General features: G+C 45.9%; 1 protein-coding gene across 3 annotated transcripts; it reads left to right on the forward strand.

Moving 5' to 3' along the window:
• Positions 1-214: 214 nt before the first annotated feature.
• Positions 215-24,516, forward strand: LOC140197855 (BPTF-associated chromatin complex component 1-like). 3 transcript variants are annotated; one of them, XM_072258375.1, is made up of 6 exons: positions 215-834; positions 4,701-4,795; positions 6,901-7,002; positions 22,240-22,451; positions 23,237-23,341; positions 24,176-24,516. In XM_072258375.1, the coding sequence occupies exons 1-6, from the start codon at positions 814-816 to the stop codon at positions 24,238-24,240; spliced, it is 600 nt and encodes a 199-aa protein (XP_072114476.1). In that variant the 5' UTR covers positions 215-813; the 3' UTR covers positions 24,241-24,516. The 3 variants fall into 3 exon arrangements, with proteins under 3 accessions (XP_072114476.1, XP_072114477.1, XP_072114478.1); XM_072258376.1 differs by having other exon boundaries at positions 24,180-24,516; XM_072258377.1 differs by lacking the exon at positions 6,901-7,002.
• The last annotated feature ends 2,632 nt before the right edge of the window (positions 24,517-27,148 follow it).

The following is a 27,148-nucleotide window of genomic DNA, read 5'->3' on the forward strand; positions in this document are numbered from 1 at the left end:
CGGGGAGGGGGCGGATTCATTGTTGATTGACTTTTCATGTAGTCAGTAAGAATCGTCGACTGATCGGACGCAGTGCCGTTTATTTTTTGATTGCTGTAGATATTAGCCAATAAAAATGCTGAGAAAACATCCAATACGCATGTTGGCTTTATGGAAAGAGGCCGAATTCAATGTTAACGGACGTGTATGTTGACCAATCGAGACGCAGATCGTAAAGACACAATCCAATGAGAGCAAGGCAGAGGTTGCTCCGGGAGACGCGGGGAGATCGGCCTAGCATCGCGCGGGATACAATTGTTGGGGAAATTAGGGAGCTGGGCATTTGGCTTTGGAGCGCCAATTGAGTCCGAGGATCAGAGCGGGTGACGGGCCTTCTGCGGGGCAGCGGCCTGGAACCGATCCCCGGCCTGCAGGGTGGAAGCAGGCCTGGGATCCCCGGGCGTTAACTCATACTGCAAATTGAAAGGGCGACTGGCTGCATTGGGAGATAGCGAGTGGTACGCTGCTTTTGGCTGCGTCTCCGCTTACTGTACTGAGACAGTACTGTATTGCATTGGAATCCACTGCATTGCACTGGGTAACATTTAGCAGAGACCCTTGCATTGCTCTGCCTTCCGGGGTATTGCTTTGAAATATTTTGCGTAGATTGAAACGTATTTTGCCTTTTTGAGTTTAAAATTTCCAATAGCAGGCGAGCAGAATTCTGCAGCTATCCAAAGACTTTGATTTGGCACCATCTACGTATCTATCTTGTGGCGTTTGCTTGCTCGCTGGTTCTGATTCGGTCAAGGGAAAGTAGACTGTTCCATCAGAATGACCTCTGCATCTACAAAGGTAAGCAGTGTCATTTTTAAAAGTCAAATTGTAAATATTGAATAAGCTCTTAAATATACACTAATAATGAGAACAGGGAGAAACATAGAACCCCTACAGCACAATACAGGCCCTTCAGCCCACAAAGCTGTGCCAAACATGTCCTTACCTGAGAAATTACCTAGGGTTACCCATAGCGCTTTATTTTTCTGAGCTCCATGTACCTGTCCAGGAGTCTCTTAAAAGACCCTATCGTATCCGCTTCCACAACCGTCGCCGGCAGCCCACTCACCACTCTCTGCGTAAAAAAATACCCGATATCTCCTTTGTATCTACTTCCATTTCCTCTGTACCTTAGAACTATGCCCTCCCGTGCTAGCCATTTCAGCCCTGGGAAAAGCCTCCGACTATCCACACGATCAATGCCTCTCATCATCTTATACAGCTCTGTCAGGTCACCTCTCATCCTCCATTGCTCCAAGGAGAAAAGGCCGAGTTCACTCAACCTATTCTCGTAAGGCATGCTCCCCAATCCAGGCAACATCCTTGTAAATCTCCTCTGCACTCTTTCTATGGTTTCCGTATTCTTCATATGGTGAGGCAACCAGAACTGAGCACAGTACTCCAAGTGGGGTCTGACCAGGGTCATATAGCTGCAACATTATGTTTCGGGTCCTAAACTCAATCCCACAATTGTTGAAGGCTAATGCACCGTATGCTTTCTTAACCACAGAGTCAACCTGCGCAGCAGCTTTGAGTGTCCTGTGGACTCGGACCCCAAGATCCCTCTCATCTGCCACACTGCCAAGAGTCTTACCATTAATACTATATTCTGTCATATTTGACCTACCAGAATGAACCACCTCACACTTATCTGAGTTGAACTCCATCTACCACTTCTCAGCCCAGTTTTGCTTCCTTTCAATGTCCTGCTGTAACCTCTGACAGCCCTCCACACTATCCACAACACCCCCAACCTTTGTGTCATCAGCAAATTTACTAACCTGTCCCTCCACTTCTTTATCCAGGTAATTTATAAAAATCACGAAGAGTAGTGGTCCCAGAACAGATTCCTGAGGCACACCACTGATGACTGACCTCCATGCAGAATATGCCCTGTCTACAACCACTCTTTGCCTTCTGTGGGCAAGCCAGTTCTAGATCCACAAAGCAATTTCCCCTTGGATCCCATGTCTCCTTTTTTTTCGCATGGGGTATCTTGTCAAATGCGTTACTGAAATCCTTACTGATATACACTACATCCTCTGCTCTACCATCATCAGTCTGTTTAGTCACATCCTCAGAATGGGAGAGAATAGAATGAGATGCTTGTTGCAAACTCTAAAGCAACACACACAAAATGCTGGAGCGACTCAGCAGCTCAGGCAGCATCTATGAAAATGAATAAGCAGCTAACCTTCAGGCTGAGACCCTTCAGGACTGAGAAGGAAAGGGGGATATGCCAGATTTCTTCCCCCTTCATTTTCAGTCCTGAGGAAGGGTCTCAGTCGGAAATATTGGTTATTTACTCATTTCCATGGATGGTGCCTGACCTATTGAGTTTCTCCAGCGTTTACTGTGTGTTGCTTTGGATTTCCAGCATCTAGAAACTTATTTATGTTTATTATTGTAATCTCTAACACTGCTTTCAGTAAGCATTTAAATCTGAGCCAAATGGTCATTAACTCTGGAGGCATAAAACATTTCATCAATCAGACTATTTTTAAAAATTACTAGTTCTGATGCAGGGTCTCGACCTGAAACATATGCCTCCGCCCCTCTCCCGCCTCCCCTCTGGGATTGGCATTTATTGTTTTTTTTCTCCAATTGTCCCTGAATTAAGATGGCATTTGTAGGGTTAGACTTGGTAAAGACAACAGTGTCAAATTTCAGATTCATTGGGGTGGCACGGTAGCGTAGTGCTTGGCACAATGCTTTCGGTACTAGTCAAGCGGGTTCATTTCCCGCCGCTGCCTGTAAGGAGTTTGTACATTCTCCCTGTGACTGCATGAGTTTCCTCTGAGTGCTCTGGTTTTCTCCCACGGTCCAAAGATGTACGGTACTGGTTGGTAGGTTAATTGGTGCAGAAGGAAGTGCCTTTTCTTCAGTTGCCTGAAGTCAATTCCAGTCTGCTGTGAGACCCAGTTTAGATTGGGAGACCGCTTTGTCGAGCACCTTCAGTCCATCTGCAGCAAAAAGCGGGATTTCCCAGTGACCTCCTATTTCAGTTCTACTTCCCATTCCCCTTCCAACATGTCGGTCCACGGGCACCTCCACTGCCGTGATGAGGCCACACTCAGGTTGGAGGAGCAACACCTTGTATTCCGTCTGGGTAGCCTCAAAACTGGTAACATGAATATCAGTTTCTCGAACTTGTGGTAATTGCCCCCCTTCTCTCCTTCACCGTTCCTCATTCCCATTTCCCTCTCACCTTCTCTCCTTACCTGCCCATCACCTCCCTCTGGTGCTCCTCCCCCTTCCCTTTCTTCCATGGTCTTCTATCCTTTCCTATCAGATTCCCCCCCACCTTCTCCAGCCCTTACCAATCAGTTTCCCAGCTCTTTGCAGCTTGTATTTCTTACTCCCCTCCCCCCACCACATTAATCTGACTTCTTCCCCCTTCCTTTCCAATCCTGATGACGAGTCTGAGCCCGAAACATAGACTGTTTATTGCCATCCATGGATGCTGACTGACCTGCAGAGCTCCTCCAGCACATTGGTACACACAGTCTCCAGTTTGCATTCAGATTTTACGGATTTCCTCCGGGACCGTTGTTCCCTTCCTCCAGCTAGAGACAAGTGGGTTGGTAGGTTGATTGGCCACAGTAAAGTGCTCTGAGTATGTACCTGCGAGGTAGAATTTGGGATGCAGGTTCAATGCGCAGGATCAGAAGCATAGATTTGTAAATTCAACCATTGCCATCATGGGCACAACTTTCCCCACCACCTTCAAAAGGTGGCATCTCAAGTGTCTATCATTAGGGACCTTTACCACCTGGGACATTTCCTCTTCCCATTACTACCATCATGGAGGAGGTACCAGGGTCTGAAGACCCGCACTCAAAGTTTTAGGATCAGCTTCTTCCCCCCTGTTATCCATGGTCCATGAACCCATGATGACTGCCTTGTTTGTAGTCTTCATTCATTCATTTATTCATCTTTGTAATTTATTAATAATTACAGTATTTTTATGTTCTTGCTGCCAAGAGCATCCTTTTCCACACCATAGATGCTGCCTGACCTGCCGAGTTTCTCCAGCAGTTTGTGTGCGTGTTGCTCTGGATTTCCAATGTCTGCGGAATATTTTGTGTTCTTGATTAGTTGGATACCGATACTGACCAATTAGTAACCTTGTGTATGTTTGTTTAAAGTCTTGTTATTGAGATACAGCATGGAATCGGCCCTTCGAGCCGCTCTACCCAGCAACCCCGCTGATTTAACCCTGGCCCAATTTACAATGACCAATTAACCTACTGACTGGTATGTCTTTGGACTGTAGTAGGAAACCAGATCACCCAGAGGAAACCTGTGCAGTCACGGGGAGAACGTACAGAGCCCTGACTGACAGCGGTGGGAATTGAACCCAGGTCACTGGTACTGGCCACTGATGCTAACCACTACGTTACCATGCTGCCCGCCGTGTTCATTTTCCTTATTTATATGATGGTTCTCCAATCACACTATAGTAATACAGGTTTTAATAATCCAATAGTCTCCTCATTGTAGGCCAATAATACTTTAGAATTAGTAAATTAGTTGATCAATAGTGTCACCCTAGAATTGTTTATTTATATATAAATAGTATATATCGTATAAATAAAATATAGGGAGAGGGAGAGATCAGATCACCCCTCGGCAGAGCTCTCACCTTCCCTCTGACCTTGCAGGTGGGCGAGATATTCTCTGCAGCCGGTGCTGCCTTCACCAAGCTGGGAGAGTTGACCATGCAGCTTCACCCGGTGGCCGATTCCTCGCCGGCTGGGTAAGTGGCTATCTACAGGAGTCTGGCATGAGGCGGTACGTTTCAAGACTATTTTTGTCCCCCAATTCCTGACCTCCCACTTCTGAAAACTTTGCCCCTAGTACCTTACAGGCCACCACACCCTGGGGTAAGGTCCAGCTGTTGTTGACTAAAGTGTGCCACTCATCCCATTAAAGAAGGACAGTCAACGTAAATTTATCATCAAAGTATTGATTACTATACATTATTGAGATTTATTTTCTTGCTGGCATTTCAAGTGGTTCAATTTATTATCAGAGAATGTATACAGTACACAACCAGAAATTCTTACTCTTCCCAGACATCCACGAAAAACAGAAGAACCCCAAAATGAATGAACGATTGAAAAATGTTAGAACTCCAAAGCCCCTCTCCCCTCCCCATACAAGCAGCAGTGCCCCTCCCTCCCCCCACCCATTTCGGCGAAAAGCGTCAGTGCCCACTACCCACCAAGCAACTGCAAAGCACCTAAAGAGAAACCATGATCTGCAGTCAACAAAAACTATTGTTTACTCGACAGTTTGACATGCCACAGCCACTCTCTCTCACTAACAAGGAACAGAGAGATGTCACAGCAAGATTTTCACAGTGAAAATACAGGAAAATAAAGAAGTACAATAAAATTTATGAAGACTATTATGCATAAACAAAGACTGACAAATGACCAATTATCACTTGAACAGAGTCACTGGAGAGACAGCTGGTAGGTACGGTCTCTTTATTCAACAAAATGAGATACAGCAGGCATCATATTGAGACCCTTTCAGAGGAAGAGGCCTGCTTGACCCAAATTTATATGATATTATATGATACTATATGCTAAAGATCAAAGGACAATTCTATATTTACAATGTATCTAGAATACTTCTGTTTGAATTATGTATAACTTTAACACCTACTTTGCACCCATACTCCATCACCAAAGTGAATTTTAAATCAGCATTGTCTGGTCTTGCAATGAACTGTGGTTCGTGACTCTTGGGAACCTATTGTCCAGAGCTGCATTTTAAATTTAATCGAAGGTCTATATTCAGATTTGAAGATTGGTGGCTGAAGTTAATGTTTTGCTCTAAGTCCAGAATATGCTGCAACACAACGTGCAAACAAAACACATTGTGCAAACATTAAAGAAAATTGAGAACATGAATTGTAGAGTCCTTGAAAATGTTTGTAGGTTGTAGATTTACTTTGTAGTTCAGAGTTGAGGTGAGTGAAGTTATCCATGCTGGTTCAGGAGCTGGATGGTTGTAGAGTGGTAACTGTTCCTGAACTTGGTGGTGTGGACCTATTCTCTTGTACCTTCTGCCCAATGGTAGTAGTAAGAAAAGAGCCTAACCTGGTTGGTTGGGGTTGCTGCTTTCTTGTGGGAGCACTCCTTGTAAATGTGCTCAACAGTGGGGAGGGCTTTGTCTTTGACGGACTGGGCTATAACCACCATTTTCTGTAGTCTTTTCCATTCCTGGGCAATGGTATTCCCATACTTGGCAGTGATGCAGCTCCTCGGGATACAGTGGTCGAAGCTGTGCAAGTACAGGAATTGTCTTGACTGCTTGCACCTAACCCATGACATGTATACGGGGTGGTAGATTTGTCGGGAAACTGCTTCATCCTGGTGCCTGATTCAGTCACCATGTGGGCTTGACCTTCGCCTCAGTCATGCTGTTTTCATTGACCTTTCATCAGCACTAAGAACATGCATGCCTGTGTGGCGGCTGCCTCGTGGCTCCAGTGACCTTCCTTAGATCCTGATCTCTGTGTGGAAGTTGCGTGTTCTCCCTGTGACTGTGGCCTCCCAGTGCTCAGGTTTCCTCCGCATCCCAGAGATGGGCAGGGCGATAGGATAATTGTCCACCATAAATTGACACTGGTCTGTAGGTGAGGAGCAAAACATGGGGGGAGTTGATGGGAATGCGGGGAAAATAAAACAGGATTCGCACAGATGGGTGCTGGATGGTTAGTACGGACTTAGTGGGTCGAGTGGTCATTTCCATGCAGAGTTTCGGTCCTCGTGGAATTTAATTTTGCCTTCCCAGCTCTCCCACATTTTGTTTTCCATTTTTTTTTCTCTCTCTTTCTCTCCTCGCTAGTGCCAAGTGGACGGACACAGAGATTGAGATGCTGCGCTCGGCTGTTAAGCGCTTCGGAGAGGATTTAAACAAAATCAGCACCGTCATCAAAGACCGTACAGTGTAAGCCTGGGGAGCAAGGGTGGAGGGTGATCTCCTGGGGAGCAAAGGAAGTATGAAGCCCACGTCTTCCCCTTTACCATTTCTTAGGTTAGTAGGCTTTAAGCTGAGTGGATGATGGAAGTAGGTACTCTCTTTAAGAAAAAGGCTAATAAGCACTCGAATTGTCAAGGCATGAAGTGGGGTCACTGTTAGTGGTCAACCCGGGCATGGTGTCCCAAAGGGCCCTTCTGTGTGCTCTGTTTTTATAAGGAAGTTCTTGGCAGTCAGCTGGCCAGTCACGTAAAGAAATCTCACAGCAACCTAGCAGCACTATTTTTTAATCAGAACATAGAAAAGTATAGCACTGAAACAGGCTCTTCGCCCCATCTAGTCCATTTAAACTGCCCACTCCCATCGACCTGCACCAGTACCGTAGCCCTCCATGTACCTACCGTCCCGAATCAGGTTTATTATCACCAGCATGTGTCGTGAAATTTGTTAGCAGCAGCAGTTCAATGCAATACATAATTCAGAAGAAGAAGAAAATAATAAGTAAATCAATTATGGTATACGTATATTGAATAGATTAAAATTTGTGCAAAAGTACAGAAATAATACATACTAAAAAAAAAGTGAGGTAGTGTCCAAGGGTTCAATGTCCATTTAGGAATCGGATGGCGGAGAGGAAGAAGCTGTTCCTGAATCGCTGAGTGTGTGCCTTCAGGCTTCTGTACCTCCTACCTGATGGTAACAGTGAGAAAAGGGCCTGTCCTGGGTGTTGGGGTCTTTAATAATGGATGCTGCCTGTCTGAGACACCACTCCTTGAAGATGTCCTGGGTACTTTTTGGGCTAGTACCCAAGATGGAGCCGACTAAATTTACAACCCTCTGCAGCTTCTTTCGGTCCTGTGCAGTAGCCTCCCCATACCAGACAGTGATGCAGCCTGTCAGAATGCTCTCGATACATCTATAGAAGTTTTTGAGTGTATTTGTTGACATACCAAATCTCTTCAAACTCCTAATGTTAGTTGCTGACTTGCCACCTTTATAACTGCATTGATATGTTGGGACCAGGTTAGGTCCTCTGAGATTTTGACACCCAGGAACTTGAAACTGCTCACTCTCTCTACTTCTGATTCCTCTGAGGATTGGTATGTGTTCCTTTGTCTTGCCGTTCCTGAAGTCCACAATCAGCTCTTTCATCTTACTGACGTTGAGTGCCAGGTTGTTGCTGCGACACCACTCCACTAGTTGGCATATCTCACTCCTGTACACCCTCTCATCACCACCTGAAATTCTACCAACAGTGATTGTATTGTCAGCAAATTTATAGATGGTATTTGAGCTATGCCTAGCCACACAGTCATGTATATACAGAGAGTAGAGCAGTGGGCTAAGCAGGTTTGATCATCAGTGAAGAGGAGATATTGTCACCAATCCGCACAGATTGTGGTCTTCTGGTTAGGAAGTCGAGGATCCAATTGCGGAGGAAGGTAAAGAGGCCCAGGTTCTGTAACTTCTCAATCAGGATTGTGGGAATGAGGTGTTAAATGCTGAGCTATAGTCAATGAATAGCATCCTGACCTAGGTGTTTGCATTGCCCAGGTGGTCTAAGGCCATGTGAAGAGCCATTGAGATTGTATCTGCCATTGACCTATTGTGGCGATAGGCAAATAGGTCAACCATGTACCTATCTAAACTTCTCTTAAACAGTGAAATAGAACTTGCATGAATCATGCTGGTAGCTCATGCCACACTCTCACAACCCTCTGAGTGAAGATGTTTCCCCTTGTGTTCCCCTTAAACTTTTCACCTTTCACCCTTAATCTGTGACCTCTCGTAATCCCACCCAACCTCCGTGGAAAAAGCCTGCTTGCATTTACCATATCTATATCCTCATAATTTTGTGCGCCTCTATCAAATCTCCTCTCAATCTTCTGTTTAAAGGAATAAAGTCCTAGCCTCGTCAGTGTTTCTGTATAACTTAGTTCCTTCAGATTGAGCAACATTCTTTCAACCTTATTTACATCTTTCCTGTAGGTAGGTGACCAAAACTGCACACCTACTCTAAGACCGATCTAACCCTTCCCTTCTACGTAACTTTACATTTTTCTATCATCCTTGTGCCTAAGAGTTTCTTAAATGCCACTAATGTATCTGCCTCCACCATCACCCCTTGTAGGTTTTCCACGCACCCACCAGAACATACCCCTGGCATCTCCCCTATACGTTTTTCTGATCCCCTTAAAATTATGCCCCCTTTTAGCTATTTCTGCCCCTGTGGAAAATTCTCTGTCTGTCTATTTTATCTATGCCTCATCTTGTACACCTCTCACCTTCCTTTGTTCCGTAGGGAAAATTCATAGCTTGTTCAGCCTGTCTTCAATAGACGTGCCCTCCAGTCCAGACAGCACCCTGGTAAATCTCTGTGGTTAAACATTAAACAGATGTCAAATAAAAATTGAAACATTCCTTTAAAAGAAGTATATTAAATATGAAATGTTTTTATTAATCCTTTGCAGTTTCAGATATTTTTGTAAAATTTCTTTCCCCACAATGCTTGCTATTTCATTACACTCAGTGGTTATTTTATTAGGTACACCTGTACACTTGCTCATTAATGCAAATATCTAATCAGCCAATCACGTGGCTGCAACTCAGTGCATAAAACCATACAGACATGGTCAAAAGGTTCAGTTGTTGTACTGACCAAACGTCAGAATGGGGAAGAAATGTGATCTAAGTGACATTGACTGTTGGTGCCAGACAGGGTGGTATGAGTATCTCAGAAATTGCTGAATTCCTGGGATTTTCATGCACAGCAGTCTCTAAAGTTTAAAGAGAATGGTGTGGAAAAAACAAAACAAACATCCAGTGAGTGGCAGTTCTGTGGGTGAAAGTGCCTTGTTACTGAGAGAGATCAGAGAAAAATGGCTAGACTGGTTCAACCTGACGAAATCAGAACTGGGTTTAATATCACCAGCAAATGCCTTTACAGCAGCAGCATGATGCAATACATAACAACAGAAAAAAAATTACAGATTTACTTTAAGTTTTATATATAGTTGAATAAGTAGTGCAAAATAGAAATAAAACAGTAGTGAACAAGGTGACAGTAACCACGTTACAACACTGGTATGCAGGAGAGCACCTCTGAACGCACAACATGTCAAACTTCAAAGTGGATGGGTAGCAGCAGGTGATCATACTGGGTTCCACTCCTGTGGCCACTTTAATAGGGACACTCCTGTACCTAATTAGTGGCCACTGAATGTAAAATGTAAGATTGCAGGCTATTGTACTTTGGGACTGGTTCATTAAAAACCAGAAATTTAGGTCAATTTGTCTAACCTACTTTGATTCCATTGGAAAAGATAGCAGACAGTGCTGGAATTTCTGCATAGAAAAGCTATAAGTGAAATCTCAAAGTTGCTGCAAGATTTAGAGTGATGTTTCATAGAATTTCATCCCATTGAATTTCAAATGAATAGACATTGAAAGCACGTTGAATAGAGCTAATATAGGCAACGTCCATTATTAAGGACCCCCATCACCCAGGACATGTCCTCTTCTCATCAGGGAGGAGGTACAGGAGCCTGAAGGCACACACTCAACGATTGAAGAACAGCTTCTTCTCCTCTGCCATCTGATTTCTGAATGGACGTTGAACCCATGAACTCTACCTCACTTTTTATAATATATATTTCTGTTTTTAATCTATTTAATAAACATATGCTTACTGAAATTTACTTATTTTTTTGCTTTCTATTTTATCATGTATTGCATTGTACTGCTGCTGCTAATTTAACAAATTTCACAACATATGCTGGTGATAATAAACCTGATTCTGATTCTAATATAAAACACAGGAGAGTACAGTATAGGTGTAGGCCGTTCCACCCACAGTGTTGTATCGAACGAGCTAAAAAGCAAATCAAAAACATCCAAACATTAATCCTTCCTTATGTCCATATCCCTCCATCTCCATTCATGTGCCTATCCACACATCTCCACAAAGCCTCTAATGTGTTTGCCTCTGCCACCATTACCGGCAACGCATTCCATCATCCACCAGTCTATGAGTGAAAAAACTTACCCTTCATATCCTTTTGAACCTAACCCCTTTCACCTTCAATGAATGCCCTCTAGTTTTAGATATTTCTGCCCTGGGAAACAGGTACTCCCTGTCTATCAATGCCTTTCATAATCTAGTAAACCTCTGTCAGATCTCCCCTCAGCCTCTGCCACTCCAGAGAAGACAACCCAAGTTTGTCTAGCCATGAGTTGTATGAGGGCAACTTGTTCTTGCTCACTTTCAAGGACTCTACAACTTATATTCTGTGTATTACTTAATATATTATTTTGTCTTCCTTTGCCTTTGTGTGTTTGCAGTTGTCTTTTGCAAATTGGTTGTTTGTCTATCTTTGTTATATGTGGTTTTTCATGGATACTATTGTGTTGCTCTGTATTTACTGTGAATCTCAGGGTAGTATGTGGAGACATATATGAATGTACTTTGATAATCAATTTACTTTGTGGGGAAATAGAGGATAAAGAGAAATAGATGTAATTGCCATCACCATGTGACTTGTCGTATGATGTGTGCAATCATGACCTTTGGCTGTGACAGTTCTTGGTAAATTTTCTTTTGCAGAAGTGGTTGGCCATTGCCTCCTGGGTAGTGTCTTTACAAGGCAAGCGACCCTAGCCATTTTCAATACTCTTCAGAGATTGTCTGCCTGGCATCAGTGGTCACATAACCAGGGCTTGTGATGAGCACCAGCTGCTCATATGACCATCCACACCTGCTCCCATGACTTCACATGACCCTGGTCGGGGGCAAGGGGGATGCTAAGCAGTTGCTACACCATGCCCAAGAGTGAGCTGTACGCTAGCGGAGGGAAGGAGAGCCTTACCCCTCCTTTGGTCCTTTGATAAAGACATATCTCCACCCTGCCACCCATAGGAACATATAAAAAGCCAAACATTCCTGTCAAATTTTGGTTAATTACAGAAAACACTGATATCAAAAGGCATAGGAGCAGAATCAGGCAATTCAGTCCTTTGAGTCTGCTCTGCCATTCCATCATGCCTCTCAATTCACCATACCTCTCAACCACATTCTCCTGCTTTCTCCCTGATGATTGAAGAATCATCAGGGAGATGACTAATGAAGAATCTATCAACCTCTGCTTTAAATATATCCAATGATTTGGCCTCCGCAGCCGCCTGTGGCAAAAAATTCCACCAATTCACGACCCTCTGGGTAAAGAAACTCATGTCTGTTCTAAAGGGATGTCCTATCCTGAGGCTGTGCCCTCTGGTTCTAGACTCCCCCACCCCCACCCCCCACCTACTGTAGGAAACATTCTCTTCACATTCACTCGATTTAGTTTCTTCAATATTTGCTAGGTTTCAATGAGATCCTGTCTCATACCTATAAACTCCAGTGACTACACCCACAGCCATCAAACACTCCTCATATCTTTTAATGGAATACTGTGAGAAGGGCTTGTCAGTTTGGCAATGTTATCAGACCATGTAATTTTTAAAAGACGGTGGAACATTGGTACAAAGGAACAGTGTTTTAACTCAGTTTGAAATAAAAAGCTGATTATTTCACAATATATTGTGAGCAGGCTTGATGAACATGGTTCCTCTTAGCAGTTAGTTTGACTTTGAGCACTGATGTGTGTGTGTTTAGGATTAATCCTTAACCACAAGAGATTCTTTGAGCCACACAGACCCAGACCCAGACATGACAAACTCCCCCCTCCCCCCCCTCCCCCCCCAACAAGTCAGGCAGCACTGATGAAGAGAAATAAACATTGTTGTTTTGGGCCGAGACCCTTCAGGAAGGGGTTAATATCTCATTTTGCAAGTGACTTGGTCTCTGTTTAATAGGCATATAGAAAAGCTGACAATGGGCTTGTTCTTGGATGATGGACAGCCAATCAGGAAATACCCCACCAAATCCCTTTCCTAACTAATTAATTCCTTGCCAGAAATAGATGAAATGAAGTTCCATATGAATTACTGCCACTTGCTTTTGAATGTTTATTTGAGGAGTACGATATTGCCTGTAATTACCAAAGGGCCTAGTCTTCTTTATTCTGGATAACTGCTGGCTAAAGCTTACTTGTTCATTCAGTGGTCACTTTATTAGGTATCTCCTACACCTAATAAAGTGGCCACTGAGTATGGTTGTGATCTTCTGCTACTGTCGCCCATCCACTTCAAGGTTCGACGTGTTGTGCGTTCAGAGATGATCATCTGCACACCTCTGTTGTAATGTGGTTGTTTTGGGCTACTGTTGCCTTCCTGTCAGTTTGAACAAGTCTGGTCATTCTCCTCTGACCTCTCATTAACAAGGTGTTTTTGTTGGCTCACTGGATGTTTTTTTTTGTTTCTCACAGCATTCACTGTAAACTCTAGAGACTGTTGTGCATGAAAGTGCCAGGGGATCGTGGATGGCACAGTAATGCAGTAGTTAGCACAACGCTTTGCAGTTCCAGTAACCTGGGTAGAATTTCTGCAGCTGTCTGTAAGGAGCTTGCATGTTCTCCCCATGGCTGCATGGGTTTCCTCCAGGTGCTCTGGTTTCTTCCCACAATCCAGAGATGTGCCAGTTGGTTGGTTAATTGGTCATTGTAAATTGTCCCCCAATTAGGCTAGGGTTAAATTGGGTTGCTGGGCAGTGTGACTCGAAGGGCGTATTCCATGCTAAATGGGAATAAATAAATAAATAACATAATTAATAGATAAATCAGCCATTTCTGAAATGCTCAAAACCAGCGGTCCCCAACCACCGGGTCGTGGACCGGTATCGGGCCGCGAGGAAGCGATATGATTTGGCGATACGAGTCAGCTGCACCTTTCCTCATTCCCTGTCACGCCCTCTGTTGAGCTTGAACGCACGCGAGGTCATTACCCACGCGTCATCCATTTCAGCGCGGGAAGGAGATCAACTCCTCGAGCTTGCGAATGACGGCGGGCTTAAAAGTATGTTTGACATAACATCTCTGCCGGCATTCTGGATCAAAGTCAAGGCTAAAAATCCTGAGATAGCCATGAAGGCACTGAAAACGTTGCTTCCATTTCCAACATACCTCTACAATGAATGCAACGAAAACTAAATTGCGGAATAGACTGGACATAAGGAACCCCCTTCGACTATCGCTGTCTCCCGTCGCCCTTCGATGGCACTGTCTTGTTGCAGGAAAACAAGTCCAGGGCTCCCACTGATTCAGCGATACTGGTGCGTTGCAATGATTTTATATGTTCATATGGGGAAAATATGTGCTGCGTGCTTAATATCCAAACGTTACTTAAAATGTTATGGTGCTATTGACTTGTATTGACTTATAATGATTACAGCACGGAAACAGGCCATCTTTGCCCTTCTAGTCTGTGCCGAACGCTACTCTCACCTAGTCCCACCGACCTGCACTCAGCCCATAACCCTCCATTCCTTTCCTGTCCATATAGCTGTCCAATTTTTCTTTAAATGATAATATCGACCCTGCCTCTACCAGTCCTACTGGAAGTTCGTTCAACACTTACTTCAAGCTCCCCTGTCCTCCCCTGATTATTGACTTATCACTATATTCATGGGAGGAAAATATGTGCTGTGTAGTTAATATTAAATTCGTTAGATAAACCCTTTCAGAAAGGAAATTGAGTGTATTAGCCATTTATCACCTATATTCTGGTCGTGATTAACACCCCCGCCCCCCCCCCCCCCGAACAGAATTGCCAAAAACGATTTGTAGAAAAAAATCGTACACGCATGTGCACTGGTGCCCGCGCAAGGCTTCATGGTCATAGTAGTCTTTCTCGGGTAAACCCAGCGTATTTGACTGCTACTCTTGGCTGTTGGCAACCCTACCACCCCCCCCCCCCCCCCCCCACCGGTTGGCCGGCCGGTCCGCAAGGATATTGTCAATATGAAACTGGTCCGCAGTGCGATAAAGGTTGGGGACCCCTGCTCAAAACTATCCATTTGGCACCAGCAATCGTTCCACAGTCTTATTTCTTCCCCATTCTGATGTTTGGCCGGTGGTACAACTGAACCTTTTGACCATGTCTGCATGCTTTTATGCACTGAGTTGCTGCTGCATGATTGGCTGATGAATGAACAGGTTACCTAATAGATTAGATTAGATTATGAGGACACTCAGTCCTCGTTTATTGTCATTTAGAAATGCATGCATTAAAAAATGATACAATGATCTTCCAGAAAGATATCACAGAAACACAGAACAAACCAAGACTAAAACTGACAAAAACCACATAATTATAACATATAGTTACAACAGTGCAAAGCAATACCGTAATTTGATAAAGGGCAGACCTTGGGTACGGTAAAAAAAAGTCTCAGGTCCCGATAGCCCCATCATCTCACATAGACGATAGAAGGGAGAAACTCTCCCTGCCATGAGCCTCCAAGCGCTGCAAACTTGCCAATGCAGCACCATTGGAAGCACCCGACCGCAGCTGACCCTGAGTCCATCCGAAAACTTCGAACCTCCGGCACCGAGCACCATCCACTGCCGAGTGCTTTGACCGCACCCCGGCCACCGAGCAACAAGTAAAGCCGAGGACTCAGGGCCTTCTCTTCCGGAGATTCTGGATCACACAGTAGCAGCAGCAGCGAAGCAGGCATTTCAGAAGTTTCTCCAGATGTTCCTCTGTGCTCTCATGTCCGTCTCTATCAAATCAGGATTGCGTACGGCACCCTACTTGACAGATAACAGATATAATTCACCGGTGTGGCCACTGCAAGCTGCGTCGCGCCACCAACTTCTCCTCCCGACTGTGGTTACTGAATGTGGATGAGAAGTGCCATGTGATTTACTGCCCCTTGCATTTGAATGTTTATTGGAGGAATATGATACACCCTGTATTTACCAAAGGACCTTTTCTTGCTCGTTCTGGATAACCGCTGGCTGAAGCTTGCTTGTAGTTTATGATGCAAACAGTGGCCTGAAATGCACTTCATGTCTTTTGATCATTTCAAAATTTAATTGATTCCCCTAATTTTCATTATCCATTCTCCAATGTCTCCTCTTTTTCCTTATCTCACTGGCCCCGCCACCTCCTCTCTGCCTCTTCCCATGTCCCCTCTACATGTCCGTCACCTACACATTCCCTTCTTTCAGTTCCCCTCCTTGCCTACTTTCCTTCATTTCATGGTCCATAGTTCCCTCTTAACAAATTCAAAGTTCAAAGTATGTATGCAAGATATGTAGGCATTATACAACTTTGAGATTCGTCTCCTAACAGATAGCTACAAAACAAAGAAATCCAAAAGAACCCAATTTTTAAAAAAAGCTTCAAACACCCCAGTGTGCAGTGAAAAAAAAACAAATGATGCAAACAATAACCGCAAGTAAACAGCGTTCTGAACTGAAGTCCACAAAGAGAGTCCGAGACCCATAGTTCAGTGCAGAGCTGAGTAAATGTTGCGGAGCAGCGAACTGAACCGGACTGTCCCTCATCTCAGGTCAGACTCCCTGACCTTTTCAATCTGGCCCGATGCCTAAATTGTTGTCCAAACATCAGGTTCGGTGGCTTCGGTACGCTCTGAGGCCTGGACCCCACTGTCTTTCTTCCTTTTCTTCCATCTTCCAAGGATCAGCTTTCTTCACCATACATATTTACACATATTAGGAATTTGCTGTGGTAGGTTGGCATGATTTGAAACAATAAACATCAAATTTCAAAGTTAAAATGAATTAAATAAAAAATAAAGTTGGAGGTTAAAGTGTGGATATGGAAAGCAATGTGCATAAATATCAACAAGTATTTACAATGTAAACATTATAAAAAGTGGTTTAAAGTGTCTACAATATGATGCAGTAACTGAGGAGGTAGGTAGACGGAGTGGAGGAGGGCTAACTAGAAAAGTTGATCAGATTAACTGCCTGGTGGAAGAAACCACCTCTTCCCAGTTCTTGCATCGATTCCACTCTTCCCACCCTTTCTCACCTGCTTATCGTTTCCCCTCACTTAGATCCACCCATCACCTACCAGCTCTTACCACTTCCTCCCCACCTTTTTTATACTGGCTATTTCTAGCCCTGATGAAAGCCCTCGGCCTGAAACACCAACTCTTCATTTCCCTCCACAGATGCTGCCTGACCTGCTAGGTTCCTCCAGCATTTTGTGTGCGTCACTCCAGATTTCCAACATCTGTGGTCTCTCGTGTCTCTAAAATATCACATTGCCATTCAGTTGTCAGGACCCCAAGCTCTGTATTTTCCTACCTCGGCCTCTCTTCCTGAGGGACTGTCTCTCTTTAAACCCGCCCTGTTTCCTACCACAACGAGAGCGGAGGCCAACAGTTCACTGTTTTGATCTTACAATCTGCCCCGTCACTTATCTGAATTCCCCCGACATGAAGACCAGCAGACCCTCAGGAGATGTATCTTTTTTTTCTTTTGATAGCAGTGTACACCACCTGCCTGCTCCCTCAATGTTTCAGTCTCTCGGTAATGTTTCTGTCGGTGAGGAATCGGGTTGTCCCCAGGGTCTCACCCCGAAAGCACACGTCTTCCAGGCTGCATCTGGAGATATTGAAATGCTAGGCCGCCCTGCGAGTTCTAAGAGTAAGAACCCACTGCCTGTGAAGAACGTACTTTGAGAGCAGCAATAGATCATGTCTCCAATCGGACCCCAGCCACCTTGAAGAGGAAAAAGGGGAGAACTAAACTTTGGCCGGTGAACTGGAAGAAGTTGCCCAGGTCCACAAAAACCTCTGGCGCCACCTTTAGCTTTTGTCATCTGTCTTAAGAGATTCAGTCTCATTTTAGTGGGCTCAGTATCAAAGTAGAGAAGGTGAGAGTGGGCTTGTCATAAATTGATGAGAGAGCCAGTGCAGAAACAGGTCACCATTTGCAGTAATCCCATCCTAACTTATTTAGTTCTCATATTCCTGTCAGTTTCCCTGCCCCCTTTAATTTTATCATTTGGTTCAGGAAAGCAACCAATTTAATCGAGGACCCCTGCAACACCGATCATTCTCTCTTCTCCCCCTCCCAGTGGCCACACATTTTAATTCCACATCCCATTCCCATCCTGATATGTCTATCCACGGCCTCCTCTACTGTAAAGATGAAGCCACACTCAGGTTGGAGGAACAACACCTTATATTCTGTCTGGGTAGCCTCCAACCTGATGGCATGAACATCGACTACTCAAACTTCCGCTAATGCCCCACTTCCCCCTCGTACCCCATCCATTATTTATTTATTTATATACACACATTCTTTTTCTCTCTCTTCTTTTTCTTCCTCTGTCCCTCTCACTATACCCCTTGCTCATCCTCTGGGCTTTCCCCCCTCCCCCTTTCTCCTTAGGCCTCCTGTCCCATGATCCTCTCATATCCCTTTTGCCAATCAACTGTCCAGCTCTTGGCTCCATCCCTCACCCTCCTGTCTTCTCCTATCATTTTGGATCTCCCCCTCCCCCTCCCACTTTCAAATCTCTTACTAGCTCTTCTTTCAGTTAGTCCTGAAGAAGGGTCTCGGCCCGAAACGTCGACTGTACCTCTTCCAAGAGATGCTGCCTGGCCTGCTGCGTTCACCAGCAACTTTTATGTCTGTTGCTTCTCCCCCTTCTATTGGTCAGAAGATACAAAAACTTAGGAATATGTATATCACCATGTTCAAGGACTGCTTCTATCTCATGGACGTATCTGACCTTGACGTCACCCTTTTCTGTCTGCCTGTCTATACAGAGATCACTTTATTATTAGATACAGCTGTATACTTTCTCCTTGATGCAAATATCTAATCAGCCAATCATGTGGCAGCATCTCAATACATAAAGGGATTGAGACATGGTCAAGAGGTTCAATTGTTGTTCTGACCAAACATCAGACTGGGGAAGAAATGTGATCTGAGTGACTGACTGTGGAATGATTGTTGGTGCTGGATGGGGGTGGTTTGAGTATCTCAAATCTGAACTGTTGATCTGGGATTTTCACGCACAACAGTCTCTAGAGTTTACAGAGAATGTTGTAATAAACAATAGACATCCAGTGAGTGGTAGTTCTGTGGGCATAAATGCCCTGCTAGTGAGAGAGTTCAAAGGAGAACGGCCAGACTGGTTCAAGCTGTCAGGAAGGTGACCCAAGCTCAAATAACCACACGTTACAACAGTGGTGTGCAGAAGAGCAGCTCTGAATGCACAACATGTGGAACCTTGAAGGGCTACAGCAGCAGAAGACCATGAGCGTATACTCAGTGGCCACTTTATTAGGTACAGGATAAAGTGGCTGCTGCGCATACGCAAGTGTAGAATGATGTGTGTGTGTGTGGGTAGCACACAAACAGAAGTTTTTGTTTACTGCATTTTAGTACATGTGAGAACAATAAACCAATCACCACTGCAGGAACAAGTTACTGTAGCCAGTTATCCTGCTAGCCTGCACGTCTCTGGGATGTGGGAGGAGACCAGAGCACCCCGGGGTGGGGGTGGGGGTTACCCATGTGGCTACACCAATAACGTGCAAACTTCCACACACACACACACACACACACACACACTCTGATGGAGATTGGGTGGGATCGAACAGGGTCTCTGGAGCCGTCAGGCAGCAGCTCTACCAGCCACACCACTGTGCCTCCATCTTAAGCTATTGCAGTTCATATTGAACTTTCCTTACACTGTATCTGGAGTACTGCATGTAGCTCCAATTACAAAGAAAAGCTGGTGGAGGTGAAAGGAGAAACACAAGGTGATAGGTGAAACCTGGAGGGAGGGGGTGAAGTAAAGAGCTGACTGGTGAAAGCGATACAGGGCTAGAAAGGGGGGAATCAAACACAGAGGACAGAAGGGCATGGGAGAGAGAAAAGGGAGGAACACTAGAGGGAGGCAATGGCAGGCAAGGAGATAAGGTGAAAGAGAGAAAAGGGGATGGGAATGGTGAAGGAAAGATGGGAGGGTTGCATTATCAGAAGTTCAAGAAATCAATGTTCATGCCATCAGGTTGGAAGCTACCCAGACAGAACATAAGATGTTGTTCTTCCAACCTGAGTGTGGCCTTATTGCGACAGTAGAGGAGGCCATGGATTTACCAATTGGAATGGGAGTTGGAATTAAAATGGGAGGCTACTGGGAGATCCTGCTCTTTTTGGCAGATGGAGCATAGGTGCTTGGTGAAGCGGTCTCCCAATCTACACTGAGTCTCACCGATATACAGGAGGCTGCACGGGGAACACCAAACACAGTACATGACCCCAACAGACTCTCAGGTGAAGGGTCACCTCACCTGGAGGGATTGTTTGGGGCCCTGATTGGTGGTGAGGGAGGAGGTGTAGCACTTGTTCCGTATCCAAAGGTAAGTGCCAGGAGGGAGATCAGTAGGGAGGGACAAGGAAGTCATGTAGGGAGTGATCTCTGCAGAAAGCAGAAGATGTGGCATGGGGGGTGCAGAGGGAAAGATGTGTTTGGTGATGGGATCCTGTTGGAGGTGGCGGAAGTTCTGGAAAATTATGTGCTGGACGCAGAGGCTGGTGGGGTGGTAGGTGATGGCGAGGAACTGTATCCCTAGTCGGGTGGCGGGAGGATAGGGTCAGGACAGACGGGTGAAATGGAAGAGACGCAATTGAGGGCAGCCTTGACGGTGGAGGAAGGGAAGGCCATTTCTTTAAAAATCTCCTTCGTTCCGGAATGAAGAGCCTCATCCTGAGAGCAGATGCGGCAGAGACGTAGGAATTGAGAGAAGGGGATGGCCTTTTTACAGGGTTGGTAGAGGTATAGTCCAGGTAGCTCAGAGAGTTCGTAGGTTTATAATAGACATCAGTAGATAAGCTGTCTCCAGTGACGGAAAGATCGAGAAAGCAAAAGGAAGCGTCTGAAATGGACCAGGTAAATATGAGGGCAGGGGAGAAGCCAGAGGCAAAGTTGATGAAGTCGATGAGCTCCGCATGGGTGCAGGAAGCAGCACCAATGCAGTCGTCGATGTAGTGTAGGATAAGTGCAGGCTGGTCACCAGTGTAGGCTTGGAACATAGAATGTTGCACATAGCCAACAAGCAGACAGCCATAGCTGGGACCTACGCAAGTGCCCATGGTTATGCCTTTTGTTTGAAGGAGGAGGAGAAGACAAAGTAGAAATTATTGAGTGAGGACAAATTCCACTAGACAGAGCAGAGTGGTGGAGGGGAACTGGTTGAGTCTGGCGCCCAGAAAGAAACAGAGCTGTAAGACCTTTCTGGTGGGGGATGGAGATAGTGAAAATAAGATGATGGGGGCCGGGGAACTTGAAGTCATGTAAAAGATCTAGAGCATGTGAAGTGTCACGGATATAGGTAGGAAGGGACTGAACTGGGGGGGTAAAACAGAGTCCAGGTATGCAGAATGCATTTAGTGGGGCAGGAACAAGCTGAAGCAAAGGGTCTATGTGGACAAGGCTTGTGGATCTTCGGTAGGAACTAGAAACAGGAGGTATAAGAGCTATGAGGTTGGTGGCAACAGGACTGTACTAGGGAGCACCAGGCCATTGTCTTGCGCACCATCACCGGCCTTATTAGCTCTGGGACTCTCCCATCCACTGCCACCAACCTCCCTTGTCCATTCGTCACTCCCCACTGATCTCCCTCCTGGTACTTATCCTTGCAAGCGGAACAAGTGCTATACCTGTTTCTACATCACCTCCCTCACTACCATTCAGGGCCCCAAACAGTCCTTCCAGGTGAGGCGACACTTCACCTGTGAGTCTGTTGGGGTCATATACTGTGTCCAGTGCTCCTTGTGTGGCCTCCTGTATATTGCTGAGACCCAGTGTAGATTGGGAGACCGCTTTGCTGAGCACCTAAGCTCTGTCTGCCAGAAGAAGCTGGATCTCCCAGTGACCACCCATTTTAATTCCACTTCTCATTCCCATTCGGATTTATCAATCCATTGCCTCGTCCTCTACTGTTGCGATGAGGCCACACTCGGGTTAGAAGAACAACACCTTAAATTCTGTCTGGGTAGCCTCCAACCTGATGGCATGAACATTCTGGTAATGGCCCCCTTCACCTTTCTCCAGCCATGTATCTCTTTCACCTATCACCCTGTATTTCTCCCTCCCCTCCCACCATCTTTTAGATTTGCTCCTCATCCTTTTTTCTCCTGTCTTGCTGAGCTTCTCCTGCATTTTGTGTGTGTGTATCTTAAAAGTTCTGAGAGGTTTTGGAGCTGTCAGTTCTGTTTTCTTTATACGTGGGTGCTAATAATGTAATACTACTGCTCCCCACTCTTACCCTAGAGCTCAGATCAAGACCACAGTGAAGAGGAAGGTCTATGAGGACAGTAGCGTGCCGCTCCCTTCGGAGTCCCCCAAGAAGGCCCATAAGAAGGTGGCAACCCCTGCGGCAACCACTGGCGCTCCAACAAGCACTACGCCGCCCACAGCGACAGTGGGGTCCGGGAATGTGGCCTCCACAGACTCGACAGGAGCGAAGAAGCAGAAGCCATCAGGTGCAGTGGTTCAACTTCCAGTTCTTGTTGTCATGGAAATGCCTACCCTTAGACATAGAAGGGAGTTAGGCTTCTAGACCCATTGAGTTTGCTCCAACATTCATTCGTGGCTGATTCTTGTTTTTGTTTCCTATTCTCCCACCTTCTTCCTCTAACACTTAACCCTCTAACCAATCACGAACCTATGAATCTCTACCTTAAATACACCCTCCTCAGAAACTACTGATCTCCTGGGATTTTCGCACACAACAGTCTTTAGAGTTTACAGAGAATGGTATGATAAACAAAAAAAACAAAAAGCCTTCAGTTAGCAGCAGTTCTTTGGGCGAAAACGCCTTGTTAATGAGAGAGGTCGGAGGAGAATGGCTAGACTGGTTCAAACTGACAGGAAAGTGACAGTAACTCAAATAACCACACAGTGGTGGGTAGAAGAGTATCTCTGAACCACAACATGTTGAGCCTTAAAGTGGATTAGTTACAGCAGCAGAAGACCATGAACGTATACTCAGTGGCCACTTTATTCGATACAAGAGGCACGTAATAACGTGGCCACTGAGTTGTATATTTGCCTCCTTTCTTGAGAAGAGATTTTAGCAGCTTGTGCCACGCCACCACCTGTTGGCAGAGCCTGTAGTGGTACTGTGATGTTTGTAATGTTTACGTAGGGATTTTCAATGTAAAAGTCTGACTATGTTTGATATTGATTAGCCTATCATAGGTTAGAGGTGGGGGAGGTAATGGGTGCTTGTTACAGAGAGGATGATGGTTTCTGCCTGTTCCTGCAGATGTGACCCTCAGTGCCCTGAATGACTCTGATGTCAACAGTGACCTGGTGGACATTGAAGGCCTGGGTGACAGCTCGCCAGCTAAGAAGCTCAATTTTGACCAGGGTATGTGTTGCTCTGTGGTAGGTGGGCATCTCCCTAATGCCCGGTTTGTCCTCGTATTTGAAACGTAGGAGGTAATTAAGCCCATTGTAATGATGCTAGCTCTCAGTGCATTCCACCCCTTTGGCTTCCCATTAACCCACTCAAATGCCCACCAATATTTTCCCAAACCCATCCGCACACTCTCCCCTGGTTCTCCTGCTGTGGACCAATGCATTGGGGACAACTTACTGTAATCAGTGAACCTGCCCCTGTGAGTCTTTGGGATGTGGGAGGAAAGCAGAGGAAACCCATGCAGTCACAGGGAGTACATGCAAACTCCAAGCAGGGGTCAGGATCGAGCCCAGCTTCCTGAAGGATTGAGGCTGCAGTGCCAATTCTGTGGCGCTGTTCCACCCCTTACCCCATCACCCTCAATCAGACAAAAAAATCCCACACACATGATTGGGAGGTAGCCAGAGGTCATTCCCCCCCCCCCCCCCACCCAGTGTGGGCTGAGACCTACCAACCCCTTGATCCTTGAGTCACAGGTTTGGTTTGGTGGGAGATTAGTTCTTCCGTTGTCTTGAATCTGAAGTGGTAATGACACCAGTGAACATGCACCCATTGAGAATAAAAAGGGGAGGGATGAAAAAGCCCAGCATCCTGTTCATACATTTGAAGAGGAGTTAGACACAGCTTGTCAAGTCTTTGCATTGGCACCAGTCTGAAATGTAGACCATAAGACTGACAATGCAGCTGATGTTTCTCTGTTTCGCTGTTTGGGCAGTGGGGAAGGGAGCCCGTTTCCTGTCGCTTTGCTAACCTAACTTTTGTTTTTGCCCGTCTCTGTTCCAGACAGTCTGAGCCTCGATTCCAGTCTCATCATGAGCACCTCAGACACCCCACTCCCGTCTCGCTGAATTACCCATCCCCCACCACCTTCTCCTCCTCCTCTCTGCTCTACCGGCCCCCTCACTCGCAGAGGGAGCCCCTCTCCTCCTGTCAGCCAGGAGGTCAGCCAGCAGAATTCAGTCCAGTGCCAGCAAAGACCATAGCCGAGCTGACCAACTCCGACTGACGCTGCATGTCGCTCAATTCCAAGGAGCACCGTTGATGACTGTTTGACCACCATTGCAATGGGATTTTATTTCAGAGGTGTATGGACGGATTTTTCAATTAAAGCAAAAACTACTTACGATCTTTGTCAGATTGTTTTATTTTGACGTGTGCCTGCGTGCGTCCGTTATGATGTCTTTTTCATGGCTTTTACAAGGCGCAGAGCGAGAGAAAGAGACTGTGGTGCGCCACTCCCCACACAGACACTTTCGCAGTATTTTTCCCTTTTGTTTTACAAGGTGGAGTTGCAATCTAAACACTTAACCCAGCACGGATGGAAAGCATACTCGGGAGTGGACCCGACTAGTTTTGAACCTGGGAACCTCCGCTCCCGGGTCCAGCACAGATGTCGTTGCGCCACCAGCCGGCCCCTTTTTCTGATTGTTTATTGTCATCGGTTATAAATGCCATGAAAATTAGCTTTATGCTGCAGCAGCACAGTGCATAACAAGCTTGAGTGACATCACATAAACTTGAATGACTTAACACAACATTGTACAGAATTAATATAACAAAATAAACAAAAATGACATTAGTGCAATTTGAGGGAAATATCATTTGAGGGTGTTTTTCAAGTCAGCTCACAAACCTGATGACAGTTGTTTGTTGGACCTTGAGGTGTGGGGTTCAGTCTCCTGTACTTCTTGCCTGATGGCAGCATAAAAGGGGGAAGGCCCGGGTAGTGGAAGTCCCTGATGATGGATGTCACCTTCCGGAGCAATCACTTTTTGAAGATGTCCTCAATAGTGGGGAGAGCTGTATCTCTGATGGAGCAGGCCGAGATCCACCACGCTGCAGCCTCTCACATTCCTGTGTATTGGAATTTTTATACTAGGCTGTGATGCCAGTCAGAATGCTTTCCACTCTACAGCTTTCTGTTTCTGGCTTATAGCTAATCATTTCTTTTGTAGAATCTGGGTGGGGGGGGGGGGCATCTAAAACAAAAGAGCATAAGTGAGAGGGAGGAACTTTAGAGGACAACAGTGGAGAAAGTTTGACCCAGAATGGTTGACGTCTGGGATGAGCTACCAGAGGCTGCAGTGGCCGATGTTACAATCGTAGCATTTAAAAGGCGTCCCATTGACAAAATTTGCCTTTTTTTTGCTGTTTGGTTTAGGGTTTACAATACGTGTAGGAAATACTCAGTAGTCAGGCTGTATCAGTGGGGAGGATAAAGGAGACTGCTTGTCCTGCTGGAATACTCATGGTAGCAGCACTGACGAGGTAGGAGTGTTAAAAGGAAAGCAACACACATAAAAGTTGCTGGTGAACGCAGCAGGCCAGGCAGCATCTCTAGGAAGAGGTGCAGTCGACGTTTCAGGCTGAGACCCTTCGTCAGGACTAACTGAAGGAAGAGTGAGTAAGGGATTTGAAAGTGGGAGGGGGAGGGGGAGATCCGAAATGATAGGAGAAGACAGGAGGGGGAGGGATGGAGCCAAGAGCTGGACTGGTGATAGGCAAAAGGGATACGAGAGGATCATGGCACAGGAGGTCCAGGAAGAAAGACAAAGGGGGGGGGGGGGTCCAGAGGATAGGCAAGGGGTATAGTCAGAGGGACAGAGGGAGAAAAAGGAGAGTGAGAGAAAGAATGTGTGTATAAAAATAAGTAACAGATGGGGTACGAGGGGGAGGTGGGGCATTAGCGGAAGTTAGAGAAGTCGATGTTCATGCCATCAGGTTGGAGGCTACCCAGACGGAATATAAGGTGTTGTTCCTCCAACCTGAGCGTGGCTTCATCTTTACAGTAGAGGAGGCCGTGGATAGACATGTCAGAATGGGAATGGGATGTGGAATTAAAATGTGTGGCCACTGGGAGATCCTGCTTTCTCTGGCGGACAGAGCGTAGATGTTCAGCAAAGCGGTCTCCCAGTCTGCGTCGGGTCTCGCCAATATTTAAAAGGCCACATCGGGAGCACCGGACGCAGTATATCACCCCAGCCGACTCACAGGTGAAGTGTTGCCTCACCTGGAAGGACTGTTTGGGGCCCTGAATGGTGGTAAAGGGAGGAAGTGTAAGGGCATGTGTAGCACTTGTTCCGCTTACACGGATAAGTGCCAGGAGGGAGATCAGTGGGGAGGGATGGGGGGGACGAATGGACAAGGGAGTTGTGTAGGGAGCGATCCCTGCGGAATGCAGAGAGAGGAGGGGAGGGAAAGATGTGCTTAGTGGTGGGATCCTGTTGGAGGTGGCGGAAGTTACGGAGAATTATATGTTGGACCCGGAGGCTGGTGGGGTGGTAGGTGAGGACCAGGGGAACCCTATTCCTAGTGGGGTGGCGGGAGGATGGAGTGAGAGCAGATGCACGTGAAATGGGGGAGATGCATTTAAGAGCAGAGTTGATAGTGGAGGAAGGGAAGCCCCTTTCTTTAAAAAAGGAAGACATCTCCCTCGTCCTGGAATGAAAAGCCTCATCCTGAGAGCAGATGCTGCGGAGACGGAGGAATTGCGAGAAGGGGATGGCGTTTTTGCAAGAGACAGGGTGAGAAGAGGAATAGTCCAGATAGCTGTGAGAGTCAGTAGGCTTATAGTAGACATCAGCAGATAAGCTGTCTCCAGAGATAGAGACGGAAAGATCTAGAAAGGGGAGGAAGGTGTCGGAAATGGACCAGGTAAACTTGAGGGCAGGGTGAAAGTTGGAGGCAAAGTTAATAAAGTCAACGAGCTCTGCATGCGTGCAGGAAGCAGCGCCAATGCAGTCGTCGATGTAGCGA

This window comes from Mobula birostris, chromosome 5 (assembly GCF_030028105.1).
Source record: "Mobula birostris isolate sMobBir1 chromosome 5, sMobBir1.hap1, whole genome shotgun sequence".
In the NCBI taxonomy this organism is placed as follows: Eukaryota; Metazoa; Chordata; class Chondrichthyes; order Myliobatiformes; family Myliobatidae; genus Mobula; species Mobula birostris.

Bases quoted from the DNA above. Each gene is read 5' to 3' on its own strand.
- LOC140197855 (XM_072258375.1), top strand. From the start codon at position 814: ATGACCTCTGCATCTACAAAG. The intron at 835-4,700 runs GTAAGCAGTGTC...CTGACCTTGCAG, and splicing joins TGACCTCTGCATCTACAAAG to GTGGGCGAGATATTCTCTGC. The intron at 22,452-23,236 runs GTGCAGTGGTTC...CTGTTCCTGCAG, and splicing joins GAAGAAGCAGAAGCCATCAG to ATGTGACCCTCAGTGCCCTG.